This window comes from Plectropomus leopardus, chromosome 8 (assembly GCF_026936395.1).
Source record: "Plectropomus leopardus strain MGB_pleo_1.0 chromosome 8, ASM2693639v1, whole genome shotgun sequence".
Classification (NCBI taxonomy): Eukaryota; Metazoa; Chordata; class Actinopteri; order Perciformes; family Serranidae; genus Plectropomus; species Plectropomus leopardus.
Genome location: NC_142183.1, coordinates 7512862 through 7538623, shown reverse-complemented (window position 1 = coordinate 7538623; position 25762 = coordinate 7512862). Strand labels below are relative to the sequence as shown.

Here is a 25762-nt window from a genome sequence, read left to right as displayed (position 1 = left end):
TAGTATAGTATGTTGTCAAAAATGACCATAATTTTTGTGACAATGACATCATAGTATAGTATCTCACTGGAAATTAGCCCAAAAAGTCATAGAATCGTATCTCATCAAAAATGACCCAAGAGGTGACAAAAACATCATAGTATATAGTATGTCATCAAAAATCATAAAAAAGGTCATAGTATAGTGTCATTTAAAGCGACAAAAAACATCTTAGTATGGTATGTTGTCATAAAAAACAAAGAGTATAGTTTGTTGTCGAAAATCATTACAATGTCAAAGTACAGTTTGTTGTCAAAAAATGCGGAAAAAACTTCAGATTACAGTATGTCGTCAAAAATCACGAAAGAATGTCATAGTATAGTGTCATTAGAAGTGATGAAAAAGGTTCTAATATAGTGTTATAACTTCAAAAAACTTCACAATATAGAAAGTCGTCAAAAATCATGAAAAAATGTCAGTACAGTATGTTGTTAAATAAACCAAAAGATGTCATAGTATAGTATGACCTCAAAAGTCATGAAAATATGTCATAGTATGAAATCATAAAAAAACTTCAATGCATAGTTTGTCAAAAAAAGAATAGTACGTTGATAAAAATGTAAAAAAAAAAAAAAAAGTCACAGGATAGTATGTCGAAAAAAGACATAGTTCCTAGTATGCTGAAAAAGTTCATGGTATAATATGATAACAAAAGTTCCAAAAGGTCATAGTTCAATATTCTAGAAAGGTATAGTATGCTAAAAAACTGCAAAGAAATCATAAAGTAGTACACTGAAAAAAGACATAGTGTAGTATGTTGAAAAGAGTGTGAAAAAAGTCATGCACATTTTGCCTAAAAAAGTGCAAAAAAAGTCCTAGTATAGTATGTTAAAAAAAAGTCATAGTACTGTATGTTGAAATACATGTCGGTGTCATGCCAAAAAATGTCACAGTATAACATAACAAAAAAAAATGATTTTTTTGGTACACTATACTTTATTTTTTCTACACAATATACTATGGCGTTTTCATTTAAGTATTATAAAATTAAAAATATGTAAATAACGGAGTTGACAATACATTTTGGGGGTGTCTTCACCAATACTTTAGACTTTCTGAGGGTTAGGAGCAGGAAATCTTATGAATACTGAGTAAAAGTAATTTTAAGAATAGTAATTCAATCTTGCATTGTATCTGCAATTATTTTTAGTCAAAGGAGTGAAGAAAAGTGATTCTTTTTGGTTTCCAGTTCTCATAAATTCTGAAGCAGCAGGTGATGACATCTTAAATTACAGCAGCACAATCCACATATCAAGATGTATCAACCTGAAAGGAGAAATGCAAATTGCGTGGGGTTATTATCATAATTGTGGGACTGCCGTGATTTTTAAAGAAATGTTCGGTAGAAAAGAAATTAAATGTTGCTGAAAGATCCATTTAACCACTTCAACAGCCAAATACCAGTCCCTGACAATCTTTATATTGGCAGTCTAGCATCATCTACACTTTCCCCTCTAATAGAATTATAGCAGTTTTATATGTGGGCATGGATCAGTGAGAATACTATTCATTACAGAAACCCAAAGAATCTGTTAATGGCACATTACATTTTAACAGCTGAGTGGAGTGGAGGGGAATATGCAACGAGCTGACAGCCCTCAATTAAATGTGAATAACAGCTGATCGATGCTGACAGGCACTTCAATCTTGCCATCATTCATCATCTTTCATGCCATTTGAACACCAAGCTGTCTGTACCTGCCAGCAGAAAATGGCTGTTTGAGAGCCGCGGAGCACATTATCATCCCTGTGGAGGGAATCATTGATCCACAGATCGTTCTGACCACTGGGTGCAGGCAGGAGGCTGCACTCAGGTCAGGAAACACCAGATCTGGGCGGGGTGTTTTTATTTGTATGGAGAAAAACTATCTCATGTCAAACGACTTTCAACATATGAGTACTGCCAGGAAGACACTGTTCAGATTACACCAAATTCAAGTTGTTCTGTTATCAGATTTCCCACATGACTGCTGTCAAAATATGATATAGTATGTTGAAAAGTCATAGTATATTATTTTTAAAAAAGCCATAGTATAGTATGTTGAAAAAAGTACAAAAAAAGTCCTAGCATCGTACGTCGAATAAAAGTGCAAAAAAAGGTCTTAGTATTGTATGTTGAAAAAAGAACAAAAAATAGCAAAGAATGTCAAAAAATGTGCAAAAAAAGTCATAGTATATATGTCAAAAAAGCACAATATAATGTCAAATGATTTTTTAACATATAAGCAATGCTGGGCAGACACTGTTCAGATTAAATCAAATTTAACCCAAATTTGTTCATTTGATGTTTTGTAGCTGTCGGACAATCCGCTGGATTTCTGGCCTGTCAGATTTTTTTGTCGGCTGTCTCGCAGTTCGAGTTGTTCTGTGATCAGATTTCCCACATGGCTGCTGTCAAAAGATCTGATATAAAGTATAGTGAGCTTGTTTTAACATGATTGGAGTCTTATTTCACATTTTGTAACTACCTGTAGTCTTGACTGAGACTCACAATCAACCTGAACTGTTGTCCTCATCTTTCCAGTTGTTTCTCCTTTTTTTGGTTCAAAGTAGAATTGCTCAAAGTCCTTTCTCCTTTTTGAGGATGCTGCTGTCTTGTTTTATTAACAAATTATTGGAACTGTTGATACACAAAACTGCGTGGGGGATTTGTGTTTATATTCAACGTGAGCATAGAAGGTGCACATTTTGCCAGTGATGAAAGTCAGAATAAAAACCTGTAGTATTAGTTTATTTTCATGTATAGTATCTGTTAAGCTTACAGGGTGTCAAAGGTAACATTAAATTTTTAATTTTTTTTTTTTTACATAAAAAAGTCAGACTTACAACCATGATCTCTGTCCAAAGTTTTAATTAAACTGCAGTCAATTTCTAGCTGCCCAGTCAGATTAGATTAGATTGTCTGTGACCCTAAAAACTGTCAGTATTAATATTGACCTACATAAACTAGGGTTGTTACAAGAAACTTTACTTTGAAACCAAGTTCATACAAAAATTCTGAAAACATGACAATGCTCTTTTCTTTCTTTTTCTTCTTTTTTTTCTTTAGGTCTCAGAGATGCAGTTGTTCTGGGCCTGACGGGGCAGCGTATACGCCTACAAATGTTCCAATCTGTTGTTAAATGCCAAAGGAAGAAAAGAAAATCAGCACGGACAAATAACATCAAAACAACAACTGCAGCAGCGACGGCTTCGCCTCGACTAGTCTAAAAAGAACAAAAAGCAGCGGGATCAATAGCCTACCACAAAAGAACAACACCAACCATGGAGGAGAAATATGTTATTGTACCGTAGGCTATATATTAATTTACATTTCCTCACCTATAACCTCACCTCATGAACCCAGGTAGACTGAAGCTTTGATTTCAAGGGGGATCATCAGGTTTTGCTAATAAAATTCAAATGAAATCATATTTATTTCTTTATTTTTTAAGGACATGTTTAAGGACATGGGATATAATGTTTGGTTTTTTTTACAGTGGTATAGAATTGGGTATTGAGAATTGTGGAAATTTACTAATATTGGCATCAACTACTTTATTTTTGGTATAATGCCTAATATTAACGACAGGTTACACAATGTATGTGCATATCTGAGTGCTGGCTGCCAAAGCTTACACTGTACCGGTGAAACAATGTTCAATGTAGCATCATAAGTAAATTAAAGAATGGCAGGGGGAAAATAAAGTATATTAACCCAATAATGTTAAAATACAAAAAATGATTAATATCTGTGTGCACCTCAATTCCTTAACACAACAGCTGACACTCCACAGTTAAATCTAAAAATATGTGTAATCTTGATTTAATGCACTTTGTTGTCATTTTGGTCAGAGACACACGGACACATCTACAAGTCTGCTGTTAAACATTATTGTGCTATCTTTGACATTCCTGAACAACTTTAAAATGTTGAGCATCTTTTCCTAATCATTAACGCAATGCTCAGTTTAATTGCTCACAATTTAGTTAAATTTCTTTTTCACTTTGACACTGAGACGTCACAGCGTCTGGGCTGAAGGCAGGACGTCTGTCTTTGTGTCATTTAAACTTATTTTAAATCGTTAAATTACAAATGACAATCATTGTTTTTAGGATTTTGGACTGAATTCAATTGTCACTTCAAATTAAAACATTGACATGAAAATTATTATTTTTAGTTATTGTCATGTATTTAGAAACTGGATTTATCTTGACTAAAAACTAGCAAAAGCGAACTTACCTAAACCAGGGCACATTTATTTTATGAGTGATTCTCGAAATAATTCTTTTTGAGACTTAGAAATGAATAACTGCAAGAAGGCAGATTTATTCAATCTAATTTAACAGCTGGAAGACTGTACATTTAGCCTTTTATTTCAAACCAACCAAATGGGCCTTTTGAGACTTGGAAACCTAAATTTGTTAGATTCGATTCAAAGGAAACGCTCTGACACTAATCACATTCTTGATCCTACTTTGTCCCACCCGTCTTAAAAAGATAAGCTCCAAGACAGGTGAGATTTTGGAAAAAAAACGAATCATTTTCTAAATGTACTGTGCAGTTTAAACCAGGAAAAAAATCATCTGCTTTTCCCATCCGCTGCTGATTAACAGAAAGCCAATATTACTGCTCTGCCTGTCAAACATGGCTGAAATTGTTTTGCTATGGATTGGATTCAGTCTGCTGTGACAGATCAATGGGGAGTGCACACATAATGCCATATTTTGGTAACATGCTTGGAAGCTAAAGGTCAATGGTGCATTTATCCCGCAATGAAAAGATTATTTTCACCAGCAGCGAGCGATTTTTTCGTGTCTGATGAATTAATAATCAGACATTGTTTTGCCTCGCTCTAATGTGAACACAGCTGGGTTGCTTCATTGGCAGACCCAGATTGCTCTCAGCCAAACTGACAGCTGCTGTTTGTCGTTTGTAGCAATGATTAATGCATTAAAGATTCTCCCTGGTTCTGCACAACAGGGTTATGTTTAACTAAAGCTGCCTCACATTTTATCATCGCATCTTCGTGTCAATATTTTCAGTTTAAGAAATGGCTGGGTCTCAACACTTTGCTCTGCGGTTCAGTTAAAGCCCCCGAGGACAAAATTCATGAACAGGGAAGAGAACAATGAACGCTGCACACTAAAAGATATCCATAACACAGCAATTCTTGTTCGGCCATCCTCCAACGCGAGAACATCAAATCAACATCTCACTTGGCTTGTTTTGCCAAAAGGTAGTCTGTGCGAAAAATAGGTGCGGGCAGCCTGAGCTGCAGGGGACTGTAGATACGAGTAAAAATAAAAAATAACAGCTTTGTTTTTTTTTGCTGACATACCAAGTCGCCTGACTGTAAGTCGATGGTTTAATGAATGACAGCACCTAGAAGTTGCTCGCTTTACAGAAGCTGCTGAGGGAATCCCCAAGTCATTAAACAATCCCCGAAGTTTCTGAATATATGTCGGCTGTTTACACACTGCTCATGCTGCTAAATCAACTAATCAATGCTACGTTCCTGCCAGCGGACAAATAGCTGTCTGGGTGCATGATCAAGAAAACAAGAGCCACAAGGCAGCAGTTCATTTAAACTTTCATGCTATTAAACCAACTGTCCAAATAAAAAACAACATCAATGCACATATAGATCCGAATCTCTTTGTGTACTTAAACTGTAAACTGATATTTTCTCCTTGCAGATACGCAGAAAACTTCACGGCATTGTTAACAGGACCGAATTATTAGTTTGTGATAAAACTCCATGAAGCGCCAACAGCTTCTCAATGTGCTGCTTCCATCTGCTATCAGCTAAATGTAGCGCATAGCATCATAAATTAATAACTTACTTTGAGCAGTAAGGCTGCACAATTAATGCGATTATTATGAAAATCACAATGTGGCCGAGTGCATTATCCAAAACTCAGGAGCTGTAATTTTTTGATAAAGGCAAACTGTGTCACAACATCTGATTAAATGAAGCATCACGGTGCTACAGATGGCCTGGCCTACAAATCATATTCAAGATGTGACCAAAAATCACATCATCATTATTTTTTAAATATATTTTTTCGGTGAAATGCCAAAATGACCATTCCCACTATAAGGGAAACTCACATCACAATACTGTTAAAATAATTGCAATACAAATTTTTTGCATATCATGCAGCCCTATGGAGCAAGACATGAGGTGGACAAAAAAATAGAAACTCCTCTACAAATATCCAACATTATGCAATATAATGCCAGAACAAGGTGCAGGCTACATATTTTTTTTTTTTTTAAACTGAGCATGTATAGTAAAGTGATGCATACTGCATAGCTATTTTCAACTGCATTACTTTGTAAATGTGTTTGTATTTTCCTGTTGCATTTTCATATTTACATTTTTATTAAATCTATTATTATAATTAATGACTACAAGTAGTTTAATACTCTAAGTAATTCCTTTGCCTTTCTTTTTGTATTTTAATCATTTGTGGGCAATGTTGCAAATTAAAAAGTGGACTGCTTTATTGCAAGCTTGAATTTTTAAATGTTTTTTACATAAAAATATTTAAGAACCTTCATTTATTTGGTATTTTATCTCATTTAAAATGTTAATATATCATAATACATAGTATATAATAATAAAAATAATTATTATTACTATATACAGGATACTTTTTTAAATCAAAAAATAAACTTCAAATAAACTTCAACAGAAAATTATCTGCAATTTTAAATTTGTGACTTATCATTTAAGTCCTTTATTAAATGTACCCTGCTGCATTTCTGTGATTGTAAAATGAATATTTTAAATTGTTGGTTGGACAAAACAAGCGATATGAAGACATCTCTTTGGGCTGTGGAAATTTGTGATGAGCATTTTTAATATTTTCTCACATTTCATAGATTAAACAAACCGTTTTGACTAAATGAAAATAAGATTAAGAGTTACAAAGATGAGTCAGTTGGTTAGTAAGTTAACTAAAACGATTTTAAGTTTCCAACTTCTCAAAAGTACGAATTTTATTTTGCCATAACATTATAGCACATTAAATTATGTTATTATGTTAAATTATGTTTCACTTTTTAGCTTTGTTAACAACATTCAGAGGATCTTGCAGTAGCAGCAGCATACAGTAAGCCTTTTTTTAACAGCTTCAAAAAATGACGCGCAACTAGTTTCTAAAGACGGCAATTTTCAAGCATTGCAAAAAAAACAAAACGGGGCCACACTTTCCTGCAGGTCTCAGTGGGTCTAATTACAGCTGTGCCAGCAAACCCACCAACCCACCACAACACACACACACACACACACACACACATACACACACACACACACACACACACACACACACACACACACACAGGACTGCTTACTCTGCCTCTCCAGGGGGCCGTTAACATCCTGAAATCCTCCAGACCTCCTGCTTGTTCCTGACCATGACATTAGTCAAGCGTTTGGGACCAGCTTTTCTCAGTCCAAGATAAGCCTGAGTGAGACAACCGGGCGTACCTGCAGCAGTGTGTCTGTTTAACCAAAATGTTAGAGAGGACGTAAAGTACCAACTGCTCCCCTCTAACTACAGTTTTTAAGCTTTATGCAGAATTTCTATTTCATCGTAAAAACATCAATAATAATAATAATGATAATAATAATAAAGTTATTCTGGACTCAGTGCGTTAATGACTTATATGATTACTGTAATTAGAGAAGCAGCTTCTTTGCCACTTGGACCCAGGGAACAGCACTGAGGAGGCGGCTGTGATTGAATCGCTTTCTTTCTGATTTTGTCTCTGATGTTGTCACAGAGGAAATGTCAGCAGCTACAAACATTATAGCTGATTCTGGTTTTTAAAGTTCACGTGGGCTGTGGGTGAAGATTTAAAGAAGGAGCACACACACAGAAACCTGCGTGGCATTTAAAATGAGGCCGAGCTGAGTTAAGGCTGCATTTAGGTCCAGGTGCTTAGCAACATAATTACACTGCCTACACTTGTTTTAGAAACAAAACTAGAAACATCAATGTGCTCAAACACTGAGAAAATTTCTTAACAGCATCTCACTTCTCACCAGCTACAGATAGACTGAGGGCCAGTCTGCCTTTAATGATGTATATCAAAAATATAATGAAGTCATTTTTTTCTGCTGGGCTTAAAGCTTAAATTCTCCGGTTGTAGATTAAAAAACAAGGAGAAAGAAACAGACAATGATGCTGCGTTTTATGTTTGAAACTCTTTGCTTGTTCTTCAAGGATGAAACGGGATAAGATGCTTCAAGTGATACACTTTGTGATATTTAACATCTTAGTTTGCAGGTTTTGTCAAAGTTAATAGTTTGCACTAGCCTTGCACGATTTCATTAAAACAACATCGAAATAATCAATCAACAGAAAATTAAACAAACTTGATAAGGGGATTTTAGTTGCTGAATTTGGACAAAACAAGACATTTGTCACCCCAGGCTTGATTTAACAAGCTTCAATTCAACTGTCAATAATAGAATATTTTTTCTTTCTATGCTGTTTTCTTTGTTTGCAAACCTGTTAGGTCACCAAGTGTATCAAATTGTGTCTTATCTGTTCTCACCTGCCGTGCCTTGCTTCACTAAATTCACAAAAAACCCCAAAACAAAACAAAAAAAACATAATTGCCAGATTTTCAATGTTTACCTTGTTTTTATTGTTCAAGAAAGGTGAAGGCGAAAACATGAAAGAGGAAGGTTTAGTGTTACAGCAGCTTGACCGACCTGACCTCAATATTTTCTATCCACATGATGCATTATGTCACTGTGGCACTTCCAGAGGCTCTGTTTGCCACTTTGTGCAGGTGTGAGAAAAGCAGCACTGATCTTGAGAAATCAACTCGTGGCTCTGCTTCAATTGTGCAAGCGCCTGAAAACGTCCGAATAAAATTTCTGACGCCAGAAATTCATCCTAACATCTGACAGCCAGTTGGGAGCAGATGATCGGGCCATGCTCAGTGCTCCCAACAAGTGCAAGTTAAAACTCTACCATGCAAAGCGAAAGCCATATATCAAAACCCAGAAACGCCGCTGGCTTCTCTGGGACTGAGCTCATCTGAGATGGACTGGCGCAAAGTGGAAAAGTGTGCTGTGGTCTGATGAGTCAACATTTCAAAATGGACGTCGTGTCCTCCACACCAAAGAGGAAAAGGACCATCTGGACTGTTATCAGCAAAAGCCAGCATCTGTGATGGTATGGGGGTGTGTTAGTGCCCGTGGCATGGGTAACTTGCACATCTGTGAAGGCACCATTAATGCTGAAAGGTACATACAGGTTTTGGAGCAACATATGCTGCCATCCAAGCAATGTCTTTTTCAGGGACGTTCCTGCTTATTTCAGCGAGACAATGCCAAGCCATTATGCATTATGAAATGCAAAATACGACAACGGAGACCCTGGACTGTTGAGCAACTGAAGTCGTACATCAAGCAAGAATGGGAAAGAATTTCACCTACAAAGCTTCAACAATTATTGTACACAGTGGTAAACATGCCCCTGCCCCAGCTTTTTTGGAACATGTTGCAGGAATCAAATTCAAAATGAGTGAACATTTGCAAAAAAAACAATAAAGGTTGCCAGGTTGAACATTGAATATCTTGTCTTTGTAGTGTATTTAATTGAATATAGGTTGAAAAGGATTCGAAAATCATTGTATTCTGTTTTTAATTAAGTTTTATAATGAAGTCCCGACTTCATTGGAATTGGGATTTGTATATAGAAATGAGTCTAAATTATACAGAAACTGGCTAAAATTAAATAGAAATTGATCCAAATTGCACAGAAACAAGCTTAACTTGTATAGAAAGTGATCTATATTTTACAAAAAATGGCTCAAATTCTACAGACATAGACTCAAATTGTATAGAAACTAGTTCAAGTTGTACAGCGTATCCCTAGCTTTAGTTCATGCATATATAAAACGTATTTGTTTTGTACTATTTTGTTTTGTGGTTTGTTTGTTGAATTTTGTGTTGTTTTAAAATATTGTTCACTGCGTGTGACGAGTTTTGGCAGTAACGGTGGTGGGAGGTTCTATGTATAATTTGCAACATTTTTTGTGATGCATATTGTTATGCTCTCTGTTTAAGATTTTTTGTTTTTAAAAATTAATCAGGAAAATTGTTTTAATTGTTTTTATTTTAATTTTCTAAAAAAAATTAACTTATTTAATAGTTAATACAATGATAAGACTAATCTTTTATGAATTAAAAAAATGTCAGTTGTTGGTAATTGGCTTTTGGATTTACAAATTCAGATTTAAAAAGTTAATTGCACAGCTGATGTAAGAGGGGTTCATTTTTAGACCTATTTCAGGTGATCAGACATGGTCTCCTCTGCAGATGACCGTTGGGCCGTTCTCCAAAAATCTCCATTACCGCCTCAACAGACGAGCACACGCTCACTCTACCACAAAATGCCCGTCCAAATCATTATCGTAGTATTGAGTCGAGGAGAAAAAAGTGAATGAAATGCCAATGGGGTGAATGTAATTTGAGAATCAATTTGCATTAGGAGTGCTCTTGGATCGTTCTGGACGCACCTGATGTGGTTAATGATGAGGCTGGAGGCGGGGATAAAGAAGTCGTCCACCCTGTCGAAGCGTCTGCCGATCGGCTGTGTGTGAACGGTGTGATGGGAGACTCTTCCACTGGCCTGATTGATCACCTGGTGAACACCAACGAAGAAGGTGTTAAACATGAACATAAAGAACAAGCTATGTGCTGCTGGTTTACACTTGTTTAAATCCGTAACTTGTACGGATTTGTAGCTCCGAACCAAAACAGAGAAATGCTTGTAATCATCTTTTTTCCTTTTTTTTTCATTTTCATTCCCTAAAAACTGTGAAATAAATTCAAATAAACCCCTCAGCATGTTGCTTTCATGTTGATCTGTGCGCTGATTTGAGACACCACCTCCAGTTTTACTGCTGAGATGTTGGAGCTGCGCAGTGGGAGGTGATGTGTGCTGTTGTCACTGGTGTCTAAATAATACTTGTGCATGCATGGAAGCGTGCAGACATGTGCTCGTGTGTAGGCAGGGTTTGTTTTGATTGTGCCACAATGCACAAAGCGAATTGCCACAGACCAAACCCAGCATTATGAATTTCTGTGCAGGCGATGACAAGCAGGATTTTTCAAAAAAGAAAAACCACTCAATGCTTGAGCTCAATCAAGACGATACTCAGAGGAAACAAAATCATTTTTTTGATAAATTACCACTTGATTTTTTTTCCTATTGATTCTATTTGTAGCGTGATCTTCACATCTGCGTCATGGTGACATACAGTGTCATAAGCACTTGGACAGTGACGCAGTGGGGTTCTGTACTGCAGCACAGCTCTTTGAACAGTGTAGGACTTCTGACGCATTTGTTGTCCTACTGAAACACGATATAAAAGACAATTCTTTCACCGTCACCTAACAGGGATGTGACTAGAGCTGCACCAATAACTGGGCCATGCACATGAGCTTATTGCTGATACTGTAAATTCTCCTTTATTTATCACTGGCAAAGCGCTGGAGGCCGCTTTTTTTAAATTTCCTTTTCCCTAGTTAAAGGGACAGTTCTGATATTTTTGAGGTTGGGTTTTAAGGAGTACTTATACATAGTCAGAGTATTACACACAGTAGATGTCACTCAGCATGCCCTCAGTTTGGAGAAGCAGGCTGGAGTCTGACATGGAAGCTAAGCAGTGTTCTGTTCCACAAAACGTGTTTAAGTGACTCTTTAAACCTTTCATGAACACAACAGCAGCATTTTGGGACCTGAAAACGCAAAATTTTGAAACCCAGTTCCAGAGTGTAATCTTTTTTAAAATGCAACCACTTCTGTCGCCGTGTAAACTGGCAATGCGTGACATCAAGGCCGTACTTTTTGCATGTGCGTGATGTTCTTCTATAGTGTGTCACTACAAAGTTACACCGCCAGTTGCTGGCCTGGCATGCATACTACAGCCCCTGTGCACAATTCTTGTTCTCACTATAGATTCATATGAAAGCAGGTTTTTATTTTTTTTTAAAAGAAGCAAAGACTTTTCCATTTTCAGTACAGCAGTTTTTGCCTGAGACACCAAAAAAGTCCCACCTAAAACAATCAGTGTTAGCTTGAGTGCACACTATATTGGGAGTATTTTCACTGCTTTATCCTTCCATCAGAGAGTGATTTCTGACTGGGAACTGAAGCTGTTATATCGCTCTCTTCAAAGTCAGACTCCATTGAGAAAAACATTGATTTAACAACTGTGAACACAGGAGCTGCTGGTCTAACACTTCCTTGATCAGTTATAGTGTTCAAAAGGGTTAGTTCAGCTCCCTGAAATCACAGAAAAACACAAACAAACCCACTGATTGAGGCAGCGGTAGAACAGCAGCTCCAGTCGTTTCCATGTTGGACTTCAGCCTGCTTCTCCAAACTGGATGCGTGCAGTCTGACATCCACTGTATTTAATACACTGATTATGGATACATCTTACTTCAAAAAATGTGAACTACCCATGTAATGCAAACTTCCTTCATGTTTACTTTTTGTCTTCATAAATTCAGTATAATGCCCATTTCCACAGCACTGACTGTGTATAATTTTGTCCAATGTGAACATGGACATTTTACTGAATTTATTGAGTCATGTCAGGTGTTTCACTTTGCCTTTTCCCCATCCAACAACGATAAGCTACCATGAATGAAACTCTTCCCCCACAATTTTTACATTAACATCTTCCCTGTAAGAGTGGGCTTTTAATGTGAAAAAAGCTCAAAGTGTGCAGTTTTGTTGACGTTCATCACTTCACAGTGATCGAGTAAGTCTGACATAAAACGACTAGATATAAAAACATGAATTCTGTTAAAAAAGAGCAACTCTGAGCAGCAGAGTGTTGAGTATAAAAGTACATTATACTACATTTACTATGTGAGCTGAATTTATTCCACCTTTAACAATGTGTTTGTTTTTTTTTACCCAACCTTTATTTGTTTATTTGAATAACCCACTTCTCTAGCTATCAGCTTGTATATGAAAATTAATACTGTGTCCATGTTAGTATTGATTCAGTCCAGGTGTAACATTAAATTTTAACTAAAAAAAAAAAAAATCATTTCAGGTATGTGAAAAACAGCTGAGAAAAGATCATGGTCACGAATCCTAAAAACCAAAAACAAAGATTAAATAAGTGATAGTTTGTTATCTGCTGATATATTTTAATCAGACTATATTTGTAACGAATCAGCACCCTCACTGTCACTGTCTTTATTTTAAATCCATTGTGCTGCAGCTCTGAGCGAAAAACAATTGAAAATGTGTCACTGTCCAAATACTTACACACAGCACTGTAAGTGACTATTAATTGCCCCTCATCAAGCAAGACAAACAAATCAGCTATTGAATATCTCAGAGAGGCTGCAGTGATTAATGCCACAATCATGTCATATTGGAAAAAAGGGGACAAACAGGACGTTTAATTAGCTGTAATGCCTGACGAGATGGAGATTATAATGTTATTTACAATATAATGTGCTGCTTTTAAAAAACATCCTTTGTTTGTTGTCCGTTGATTAAATTCTATAAGAGTAAATAAAGCCGATCATTGTGGTTTTAATGACCTTGCACTTGCCCTTGATGACAAACCACCAAGATGCACCACGATATTTGTTGCTCTTTGGATAATACTGGAGCCCAACTAAAGAACATCACACATTCATTATAGTCAACACAAGAGGCTGATGTAATTTTAAAAAAAAAGAAATACAACAGTACAACACAGTGAAACATTATTTTACAAACTTTCACACAACATATGCGCTATAATCCAAGTCTCATTTATCCAGTGGTACGCCCAGTGTGACCCAAACACACGCAGTTTCACCAAAACCCTACAATTTGAAACAATTTTATATCTATATACATTAGCAGCACAGATATTCTACTTATCCGTGCATGAGGCTGTTCATGTGGAGTGAGTTTAGTAGTAAGTTTCTAGCATAAATGCTGCTGAGTGCTGAGTATATATGTAGATATATGAGACTTGGATTATTCTGCACAAATTGTGTTTGTTTGTTCACACAAGTTTTGATAAAGTTCTGCTGTTGTTACATGTGAACCCCTATGACTTTAATTCATCAAGAATTTCTGTTTCTCGATTTTTCCCTCACAATGGAGGAGTGTGAGAAAAACTAAGTTTCTTCAGAAATTCACTGGGTGAATAACTGATATACATATGATCATTTGGGAAATGAAATTTTGCTGTAAATGTGAGTATCATCTGCTTTTATGAGTTTTATACTTAAAAAGACGGTTTCTGACATTTTAGGTCATTCTTATGACCACAATACTTGTGGAACAGTTCATTTTTTTCTGATAAGTTGAGTTTTAATTAGTTATTTGATTTGAAAACATGATTGGCAACTGTGTGTGTCAATCAGTGTGCTCATTGTCACTGGCGCTGCTAGCGACTGGTTGCACCAATGTACCGGTGCGGACTTGGTACCGCAGAGAGGCTGCAAATGCTTTACCAGCACACGATGCCAGCGGCCGTACCCAGATATTTTGGCTCCATTATTGAACATTGGGAGTAAGTGAAGACGTGTCATACATCTTTATTCACCGTTTATGGTTTTATACTATTGTAAACTGAATTTCTTCGGGTTTTGGACAGTTGGTTGGATGACAGGAGCAATATGAAGACATGACTTGAGGCCTCGGGAATTGTCACTGGACATTTTATCAATCAAGAATAATATGTCCCACAGAATAATTGAGCATTTAGATGTTTAAGGTCCAATGTGTAGGATTTGGTGAAATATGCCGACAGAAATATGATAATACCACTACTACATTTTATTGATAGAGCTTTTCATGGTACTCAAAGACATTTTACATAAATTAAAAATGATCATAAATAGAACACACTAAAATACACACAGATATACAGATATGATATTAAAAGATGATATTGAGATGAGATGATATTTTTTCTTAGTTAATTATTACCTGAAACTAAGCAGTCTTATGTTAATGTTACCTTATAATGAGCCATTTATATCTACATACACAGCAGGTCCCTAGAATAGTCCTTAGTCTGCAATATTGTTACTATAGCAGCCCAGAGCAGACAAACTAAACAAGCAGGGTTGTGCTAAGTGTTGGTTACTCTGTATTGGCAGATATTGGCTTTGAAATGACATATAGGAATCAGCCAAAATGCTGATTTCTGCCAATATCACAAACCAACAAACATTTTTCTTATTGACAAAATGAACATGTACCAAAGATCAAAACTAAATTGAATCATTTTTCTTATTTTGCGTGATGAATGAATATTACAAGCACTGAAAAGCATTGCACTTTATGTCTCCATCTGCTGGTGGGCCATCATGATAAAAGTATGTATAATATGATGTTGATTCTAGAACAGAAGAGACTTGATGGTCAATAAAATTAGGTGAAGAAAAAGTAGATATATATAGATATCGCTTAGTGACCAAATGAGATCAGCATATTTGATATCAGCAAAAAAATGAATGATCGTGCATCCCTTTACAGGACCTTTAAGAAGACACGAGTACTGTGCATCACAAACACATGTACTGCCCCTTAGCCAACCTTGGATCATATTGTGACTATACTGAATGTCTGCATCTCTGAGCTTGAATGTCTCCTTATCTGCATCTCTATTTTTTCACAAGGTTAAAAGTCGGCAGAAACATAAATAACATTTCAGTGTAATAAAAGTGCGTTGTGACTCACCTGCAGAGTGGGGAAGTTCTTCTCGACATCTCCCCAGCTGAGCAGCCACACCTGGTCGTGAGATTTGTCATAGTGAAGCTTCACAGGATAAGGGTCGGTGCTGACCGTCTGCAGGGGACACACACACAATCAAATCAAATCAAATCAAACTGAGCCTTTTAAGACAGCAGGGCCACAGAATAACAATTGAATGCAATCTAGACTTTGCTTTTGAAGAGATGCGTCTTTGATGTGCGGTCCTAATGTTTTTGAGAAGTTTTCCTGCTGGCTAATGCATCAGGGGTTGACAGGAGCAAGTCTTCTTTTAACAAGGCAGAGTGGAGGTGTGCTTTTTATGTATAAGGTGTTTTTGGTGTTTGAGCTGCATTTCAAATCAAGTGGTGACAGACACAATTGCTTTACCACACTGAAGTAATTGCTTTCAGTCTTTATCCGTTCCTTGACGCACGGCGGCAATATTCCAAGTCTGAACAATAGATGAGTCGCGTGTGACAGAAAAGCGCTCCTCATGCATTATGTCCACCTGAGTGCAGATAGACAGCCAGCTCAAAGGAATTGGGAAGGCACAAGGGGGAAGCATGCATGCAGGAGCCTCAACAGCAGAGAGAAAAAGCAATCATCTTTTTCTCAGGAAAAATTATTGCAACCCTGTATTCCCACAATCCCCTTTGACTGCAGCCTACTTTCTTTACTATTTGTTTTGCCATGCAGCCCTAATAGTATTGTTTACCTAGGCAAAATATATATTGTATCACTGAGAGAGCAAACAGCTCCTGAGAGGGTTATTGCAAATGAGATGAGAATATCTGTTGAATCCTAACTAATCTCCGAGCATGTAGTCATCGGAGAAAACAGGTGTTCGTGTTGTTCTTTTTCTCTTGACTAACAACTTCTTTCTGGCTGAGGAAGATTATCAAGATCCTCAGCCAATATGTTCGTGTAACTTTAGCGCCGACAGCGGATCTGTCAGAGATGAAGCGTGGAAAACATTACAGTGCCTTCATACATTTATTTATCTGCGTTTAATTTGCAATTAATTGCTTATAACGTGCAAAAAACAATCTTCTCATTAAAAAGTCTTCACCGAGCATTAATTGGTTACAAATTTAAAAATGCAACTTGCTCATTATTATTACTTTACGCATGTCAATCATATTAATAATTCAATGAGAAAATGGAAAGCGGCAAACTTGTGTCTCTCTAACTATTTGAGACGAGAGGCAGGTTCAGGTGGTTAATTAACAACTGCTAATATAATGCAATGAAGCTAAACCTCCAGGCGGCTGAATAATGAGCTTGTGACAGTCTCTGGGACACCAACCTGCTTACTGGCAGGTCCCTGAGAGGCTGGCGAGCTGTAAACAGCCATCACGGTGTCAGAAACATCTGCAGGGATCCGAGCAACCCTGGATTAACCTGACACACCCCAAACCCCAGCGGCACGGATGATTTAACTCTATGCCACTCGCTGGAAATGTACCGAATGGTGTCATCTAAGAATTGTGCTACTTCCTGAGCCTGCCTCGCAAAAATAAAATTCCCCCGGGACAATAAATGGTGCAGCAAGGTGGCAGTGTTAGAGGTATTGCCTTTCACACCTTCAGTGAGGGGAAGCTGCAGTTGCCATGTTACAAAATCTATGAGGGGTTGCCAGGTTACAGTATCTGTGAAGAGGTGGGTCGCGGGGTTACTTGGTCCCCATATCAATGTGGCGGTTAAGTGGAGGTCTAGACTGAAGCAGTATGCATGAAATGTGTCTGGTCAGGGGTCAGCAGGTGAACTCAACGTGAGAAAAACGATCTGAAAGCGACACTTCAGATCATCAGTGAAAGTGGAGCAGAGCAGGGGTGACGCACTGTCAAAGCTTTGGACGAGTGAGAAACCTGAAACACATCGTCATGTGGAAAAATCCAGAGCACAAAGTCGTGTAATATGTTGTCTGGGGTTGCACAATTAATCGAATATTAACCATGATTTTCCTAATTCCTAATTCATTTTCAAATATATTTTTGTCATTAAATATAAAGGATGTGATCGATGTGTCTCTTTTCAGTAAGGAGTTATGCAGGGTTCAGAAAACATGATCAGGCAGATTATGGCCCAAAACAGCCTTCCTACGATGTCAACTTGGATCGTGAACAGCAATTAATGTCATGAGCGACAATCGATCATTTTATCCCGAATAGTGTGTCATAGCAGATGACAACCGCTGGTGCCTCTGGGATGCTGTGGTCAAAATATAAGACAGCATCATGCGGCTCATTTGACTTTCAAGGATTTTTTTTTTAAAAAAGGGCTCTTTTTTAAGGTATTCCAGAACTCGATTTTTTTTTCCTCTCAAAATTCAAGCACTTCAAGGACTTTATGCGAATCCTGCCCGCTGCATATCAAATTAAGCGCTCCCTAAACGAACAGCAAACCTCCACTTTGGAATAGCTGACATGCGGCTACACATGCACCCTGCAGATGGCAGGACCAAAATCATCCGTCCACAACCATCCGATGTTTGGAAGTATTTTGGATTTAGGAGAGAACAAATAATATGCACAGAGTGCTGAAGACTTGTGTCTGTGCCTCAAATGCCACAGTCTGCAGTGCGATGAATGTATGACGGCTAAGAAAAGAAATGTTGCTAATGTTACTGCCGTTAAAGTGAATACCCATTCTTGTTCAGGGTCAACTCAGACATACATATCAGTGATGCTGCAGTGCGTCACGTTACAGAGACCGCTGTTAAAGAAAAAAGAAAAAAAAAGTGGCAGATATTTATCAATGGAAAATGCACTTAATTCAGGTGAAGAAGAACCTATTTTTAATTCTTATTTTGATGCAAAGATTTTTGCATTCGCAGGAATGTAGCACGACATGGAGGTGAAAGCAGTGCACTGTTTATTTAAACATGACTGTGCATTAAAAATATTCTGTTCCTGAAAACAAATAATCGAGAGAAACTATTATGATTTCAGTATTCATCAAAATAACACGGTTTCAGCTTTTCAGCATTTGCAAGTAATTCAAATTATCCATAATTAAAACTTAATAAATAATTGAGATCTATAATCAGCTGTTGTTGGCAGAGAGGGCAGAGACAGTTATGAGTGACAGCCTGATTAACATTAACAACCTGTAGCTGCATCGTGAAAATGAGATGAGCAGCAGAAAATATGAAATGTTGATTTAATGTAGCTGACACACTGGAATGACGGGTGTACTTACTTGACACCTTATTTATGACAAGCTGCTTGATCCAAACACTGGAGAATGTGATCCAGAACCAGTGCGACATTTATCATTTATACTGGCAAAAAGTGGACAGAAAAAAGCATCATGCTGAAACTTCACTTCACTATTCGTAGCTAAAGGAGCAAATATGGGGATTTTGCCAAACTCAGGTAAGATCCAAAATGGAGCTCGCTATCAGTACCCAAATCCAACCCACTTTAGGTGTCAACTGATGTCAAATTTTGAAGTTGAAGTGTTGCTTAAACATGTCTTGAGTTGGATGCAATTACAAAGTGCTGTGCTGCTCTGTTTTTTAGAAATGATTTTTAATGGCGTTGTGATCGCTGGTTCATTCTGAATGGACTGCAAATGACTCATGAACATGTCAAGTTTGCAAAAATACACTTTATTTTGAGGTATAGGCCAACTAACTTTGTTGAGGGCCTCATTAATCACGTACAACTACTATTTTGTTGCCCTGTCCTTGGTATTATTTGTCCTTTGTGCTTTTGCAGTGTTTTTATGTCAGCGGGCTTGAAGCACTGCTTGGCTGCAGCGTTACATATATTCTAAATTTTAAGTAATGGCTCTACATTTTTGCAAGATGTTTTATTTTGTTGTGTAATAGAAGCCAATATGTTTAAATTTTGTGAAATAAAATTTGACCGTGTGCTAATCTATCTAACGTGTGAACCTTGAACTAATTACTAAAAAGAAATATGGACCCCATGCCTGGACCAGTTGGGAAACACTGTACTAAAGCACCTTTTCTCACCCGGCCCTAAAACAAAACGGAGGTCGTTTCAGTTGCGGATCCAACCATCACAAAGTCGTTGTAGTTCACTAGACTCTCGCACACTTTAATTGGCTCACTGTGTAACATTACTAACGTTCGGAGGTCTGGAGGACGAGGTCATCTGTAAAGATGACTGTGTCCACAAATCAGATGGAAAAAAAAAAAGATTTTTCTTTGTTTTGTTTGGATCACATCCAACATAAGTTTCTTTTTGACGATACCTGCTGCCTGCAGGTTCATCCAACCCCTTTATGTCGTCACGTTTCTCGATCTGTTTCGTGCAGTATATTAATTCATCACTTCCTGCCCTCCATCTGAATTTTGCGCTTCATAATGGTCATATGATTGCAAACAAGCTGTTATTGGGTTTAACAACTATTCACTCTGAGTATGTGTATGAGGCTCTAATCAGCTGTAGATAGCAGGTTCTGACAGAGAGTTTACATGGTTGTGTACATTATTGACATATTGACTTGTCTTTCAGAGTCAACCACCTGTCAAACTTGTCTCACATTCGGCCTCCTTCCTACGTCTGAGGCTCAGCAGGGCCAGCTTCAGCACACCACAGCACTCACTCTTGTGTATTAGTTTCCTACTAAATTATTACTCAAGTAGAATATTTTAAGTGTAGGCATAACTAATGAGCAAGCTGTTTCCAAAAAGTTCCTCATGCACTTTGGGTAAAAGTTGGAGCGTGAAGTCCAATGCTCTCAAATAACCGAGTTTCCTTATGAAGGACGATGTTTTGTATCAAACTGAATTCTGAGTCAAAGGGGACGATTTGATGAAAAAATGCGTCCTTCATTTTATAAAATCAATCAAAGAAAATACCCATATGAAGTTACGATTTATCAAAGGTGAAATATGTTCAATGTGGGACCTTTTTTGGGTGTAACTGCTTGACAAAATATATCAAAGTGGAAGGGGTAAAAAAACTCAGCCTCCTGCAACCTTGAGGTTCTTCGGCTCAGCTGGAGGCAGAAAGAACCTTCACTTTTACAAAAAGCATCAACTGGAGAGAGTATTTGATATTTTCCCCTTCTCTGTGTAGATCTGCTGAAGAAATATTACACTGATATAAAGAGAGTCCTCACAGAAAACTGGACTATATCTACAGTAGAAAGACACAAATACTTTGAAATTGGTACTACAGAAAAAGGACGGTAGCATTGGCTTTCGCTCAAAACATAGAAAACCTACAAATACCAGAATGCATTGGACTACCGCCGCTGAGTGATGGTGGCTGGATTTTGTATTACAGTTAAACATTAAGCTAAAGCATGTCTCTGAAATCATCTGAGGCGAGAAATATGCGACACAGTAACAGAATCTTGGCTTATATATGTTCATTTATGCTGCTTAGTTTTATCGTTTGATCTGTTTTTTCGGCCTTCGTTTTCGCTGCGTAGAAGGCAGTGTGGCGCTCACTTTCTGTTCACAAACTCTCACCATTATGACAATAACATGCGTTTGTGTCAACATCAGCTGTATACTCTTCGAATCTGTGGTGCAGCTGCACTGTTGCCGGGCAATACAAAAATGCATAAGTACAGTCAACAGTCTTAGAAGGTGGGGGAGGAGGGATATCTAGGCACTTGTAAGATGGAGGGAAGTTAATCTACACACACTACCGACACTGTTTTGATATAAAGCTGGTTGAATATTGGTGAAGTATCCCTTTAAGCCCTCCCTCATCATACATTATTGTAATGTTGCTGACAAAACTGACATGAACCTGGTTATTAAATTTATCCTGAACACTACCTGGACAGCCTTCTGAGACTGGATGTCAACGATGAGCACTCGATTCAGGGTTGGCTGTGTCACATAAATAAACTTGTCCTTGACGTTGACCGCTGAGGACCACACACACCTCTGAACCTCCTCTCCTGGTGAGGTGGGGCACACCTCCTCCTGGAAAAAAACAACAAAACACACAAAACAAAAGCACACACATTCACGGTTAACTAATTGTTTTTCATATCACAGGGAAATACATCTCATTAAAAAACAATTATCTCCGTCCAGTCGTTATTCTCTGTTGTTTACTACTCGCGGTCTTATCTCCTGTGCTGATGTGAGTCGTGTTATCTTGGCAACTTAGATAAATGAGCTTTGCGAGGTCCTGAAAAATCTCTGTAATCGCTCCCATTTGCCCATACATAATCCACAGAACAAAGCCTGCAGACGATCTGCGGCTGTTCAGCTTTCAGTCCTGGCAGCTCTCGCCTTCCTGGCCAACGGGAACCTTAGCCGGCCTTCTGTCTCTGTAGCTTTCCTCACCGTCCCCCCCCCCGGCCCTCCAAGCCTCCAGGCTCTGCCCAGTCGTCTGTTCCAGACTCTGTGGGACGATTTAGGGAGCTGTTGGCCGGCAAGGATGAATGAAGGGCTTCGGCATGGCAGGGTGAACTCTTTCTTCCATATTTACAACCGCAGAGGCAGCCCATGACAGGCGCCTTCCCACAGGCCACCTTCTCTCAGTTAGAGGGGCATTAGGTAATGTATGAACTTCATTGAACTCTATCAGGGATGAAGGGGAGCAGCCGCATTGCTGACAGATTTTATCTCATCTCCAGTTCAGCCCTCCACTCATCCTGTCCTCTGTATTTTATCCGTAGAAAAGCAGGTTAATTTGGGTGGACATGCAACAATAACATCAAGTGGAAGAGGTCGTTTCATGCAGGATGCTAAAACAATGACGGCACTTCTGGCTTCGTAACAAGCCTTTCATATCTTTGTAGCTGCAATGTCTTTCAGTGTCCAGTTGTAGCACCATCTGTCAGTGTTTCTGATCTAAAACAGGGTGGGAGGGTCCATTTATAAAAGCCAGAAAACGCCTCACTTGCTGAAGTAATCGTTGAGTCATTGGTACTGAACCCTGTGAGACCCCTGCAGTCCCACACTGTGGTCATTTTGTGCTACTTGGCTGTAAATATCTTACTTATTGCACCTTTAAGAGGTGAGAAATCGAACATCTGATGCCCAGCTGAGGGTGTGAACGGAGGCGGCTGTAATCCTCCCTGTGTTTTTTGTGTTGCATATGTCTGTAAGTGTGTGGGTGCATGGCATGTATGTGATTTATGTAGAAACTGACAGCTTCTAAAGACTACAGATATGTTTTTTCCCCCTTTCTTATGGAAATGCGTACACTGCAGATACAGCACAGTGCATATTTTTATTGGCTTCACTAAAATCTCCCTTCACACGACATTATGCAGCACTGGAAACATGCCAGGTACAATACAATGCAATACTGTATTGTATCTTTTAAAGAGAAACTGTAAAAAAAATACTTTTGCAAAATATTTCTAAAAGGATTTCTACTCTTTCACTTGTGAATGTGGATGATGACATTTAAAGACCTGTGTTTAGAAATATGAGGGCCCTGATATTCCCCAGTTAAGCCACAGGATGATTTGCAGAGCTAATATATTTTTGACACAACGTCTGAGGGGAGGAAAACTGCAGAAAACAGTGAAACAGCAAAATCTGAAGTGTCATATCTGGGAACTTTACAGAGAAGAAGTAAGACACACTTCTAATCTCTCAAAGTCTTCAATGTCTACGTCCAAACTGATAGAAATTTGCAGAATGACAGAATATTGATTTAAGAGTTTTTCAACATGTTACTACGTTTTTCAAATGGTAGATATCTTGTTTGGAATTTAAGCTTTTAAATACAATAACATCATATTGCACGATTCAGATTCTCAAGGAGAGAAGGCAAAGTACACAACATATACATAAGGCTCATTGTTTACCTGTTTTCATACCAATTACTTCAAAGTAAGTAAGTACAGCATGGAGCTCTGTACCCTGTTCATTCCAATGAGAGCCGCTCAGTGGCACATGAAGCCAAAATACTTCAACTGCTGCATCTTAAATTACCTGGATGATCCTGTTCATAAAGCATGTGCACAAGATACTTACAGTGGCTGAACAAAGCCGAGCGGCTAACTTCCAGTTTGGTGCTCCACTAACTTGAATTGGGAATAAGTTGTTTCATCATCCGGTTCCCCTAGACTAGTGATCAATCTCTCGAGATCTCTTTCACCATGTAAGTTTCAAAAGTTCTTTTTGGGCCAAAGGACATCATATGTGTGTAACTACATTGTTTGACCACAATGAAATTTGACTTCAGAGCCCAGCGCACGTCCTGAGGGCCTGGAATGATCTCCCGGGAAACTGAGGGCTTGATTTACGGCACAGAGAAAGTGCGTCGACCTTTGAGCAACCGAAACAGGAAATGGAAAGTGTTGTTTTCCTTAGTAGCTATCAGTAGCTATCCCCAGTTACCAACAAATACAAATAAAGGTTGTCACAATAACTGTAATATTGCAAAACTGCGCTAGTGTCAAGCCAGCTGCTGAGGACGGCAAGCAACCGCTGCTACTGCTATGTTCATGTTTGGTCTTTTTTTTAATTTTTTTTTTTTATGGAAGAGTTACGCATTCACACTCTGCTACAAATGCCAGCAACACAACGAGACACCAAGTTCTTTTCTGCACTAAGTGATGCAGGTTTGCCTTTTATCTGGTTGCTAAGATTTGAAAAAACATGCAATTTTGGGTAAAACACTGCAGCTGCTTATAACTGTCACTATTCACAAAGCCTTTCAATCACAGAGGATGAGGAGTGGGACCAACGGCTTACCACAAAGTCCAATTGTCACATCGCTGAACAACAACAATAGAGAAATTACCTCTGAACCCACACAGACTGGAGCGTCTGTTCTCCCTACGTGCTTCAGCCTCCGCTTCACCCAGAGGTGAGTATACCTTATGCCCTCATTTAAACCTTCACTGAGTCTGTATTATAGCAAGCAGACACAACCAAAGCAACTCAGCCGAAAAAAAGAAAGCTGCGCCCTTTAAAAGTTTTATTTTTTTAAAACTGTGTCATCTGTGTCATTTTAAGCATATAAGCAGCAATATACCTGATAATAATCTAACAATAAACCTCAGGATAAATGACTCATTTTGCAAAAACAACAAAAAATAGCTTAAATACTGCATATCGCACTGTTGAGCCACACACACAGCAAGGGAAATTTCTTCACTGTGACAGCCCTGCTATCAAGGTACATGTTTTACGGTTACTGACTCCAGTCGTGGTAATGGTGAACGGTGGAAGAGCTGAAGTTGGTGTGAAAAACAAAAATGCAGTGTTGTGTTTTTGGTTGCTAGGCTCTGAGGAAAACGGAAAGCTATCCCTGTCCGGTTTTCTTTGCGACGGCTGCACCAACACTAACACCACTTACAGAAAGGCGGAGGAGGAAAAGTTGAAAAGTTATTTGTTTCCACTTTAAATTGATGCTTTCTAGAGGTTATTTTTCCTGATGTACCAACGTTTTAATAATTAAAAAGAAACTGAATGCTTCCTTTTAGCTTTTCTCAGCTTCAGACTGGAGAAAAATAAAGATACTTCCCAGTCTGACTTTACTACAATTGAACATTGCAGTGTTTTACCGCCACTCTGTGTATCACAGTAAAACACTCTATAAGGTAGTTAAGGATAATGGATTGGCTGCACGATTACCATAAACAAATCAATCAATGCTCCTCTGCGATGGAGGAAACGTGAGCGCCATGCTGGGAGCTGCCTCGTGTCCAACTCGGCAATCCCCCATGACGGCACTGGAACTGGCATCACAGCGCTCGCAGTGATTGATATCCTAATACAAACACACCTCTCAGAGGAGCGCTTGGCTGATTGTTGTGCATTCATGGCATCGCTTTAAATATAACACCCATCCAATAAGTGCGGGGGGCCCCCGGATGAAAAGCAGCTCAGAGGAAAGCGTCCATTCGGTAACACATGTAAATCTAACAGGTATCTATCAGCAAGGCACTTTGAATATTTTGCTGCTTGAAGGCTTCACTGATAAATAGTGTTTTAGCGGCAGAGGTTTGGTGTAAAGAGTCCGCTGAGAGGTGAGCAGGCTCAACACTGTAAGGCTGCCTCTGGATCATTCTCTGT

The 25762-nt window shown here is 38.3% G+C and overlaps 1 protein-coding gene across 4 annotated transcripts in view; it reads right to left on the bottom strand.

Annotated features, from left to right (window-relative positions):
* Positions 1-25762, bottom strand: part of fstl5 (follistatin-like 5) — a 291611-nt gene that overhangs the window by 33172 nt on the left and 232677 nt on the right. For all 4 annotated transcript variants that reach the window (XM_088080811.1, XM_088080812.1, XM_088080813.1 and 1 more), the window contains 3 exons: positions 21548-21697; positions 15766-15873; positions 10568-10692 (listed from right to left, as the gene is read on the bottom strand). In XM_088080811.1, coding sequence (XP_087936937.1) covers positions 10568-10692; positions 15766-15873; positions 21548-21697 — 383 coding nt within the window. The remainder of the gene's footprint in view (positions 1-10567; positions 10693-15765; positions 15874-21547; positions 21698-25762) is intronic.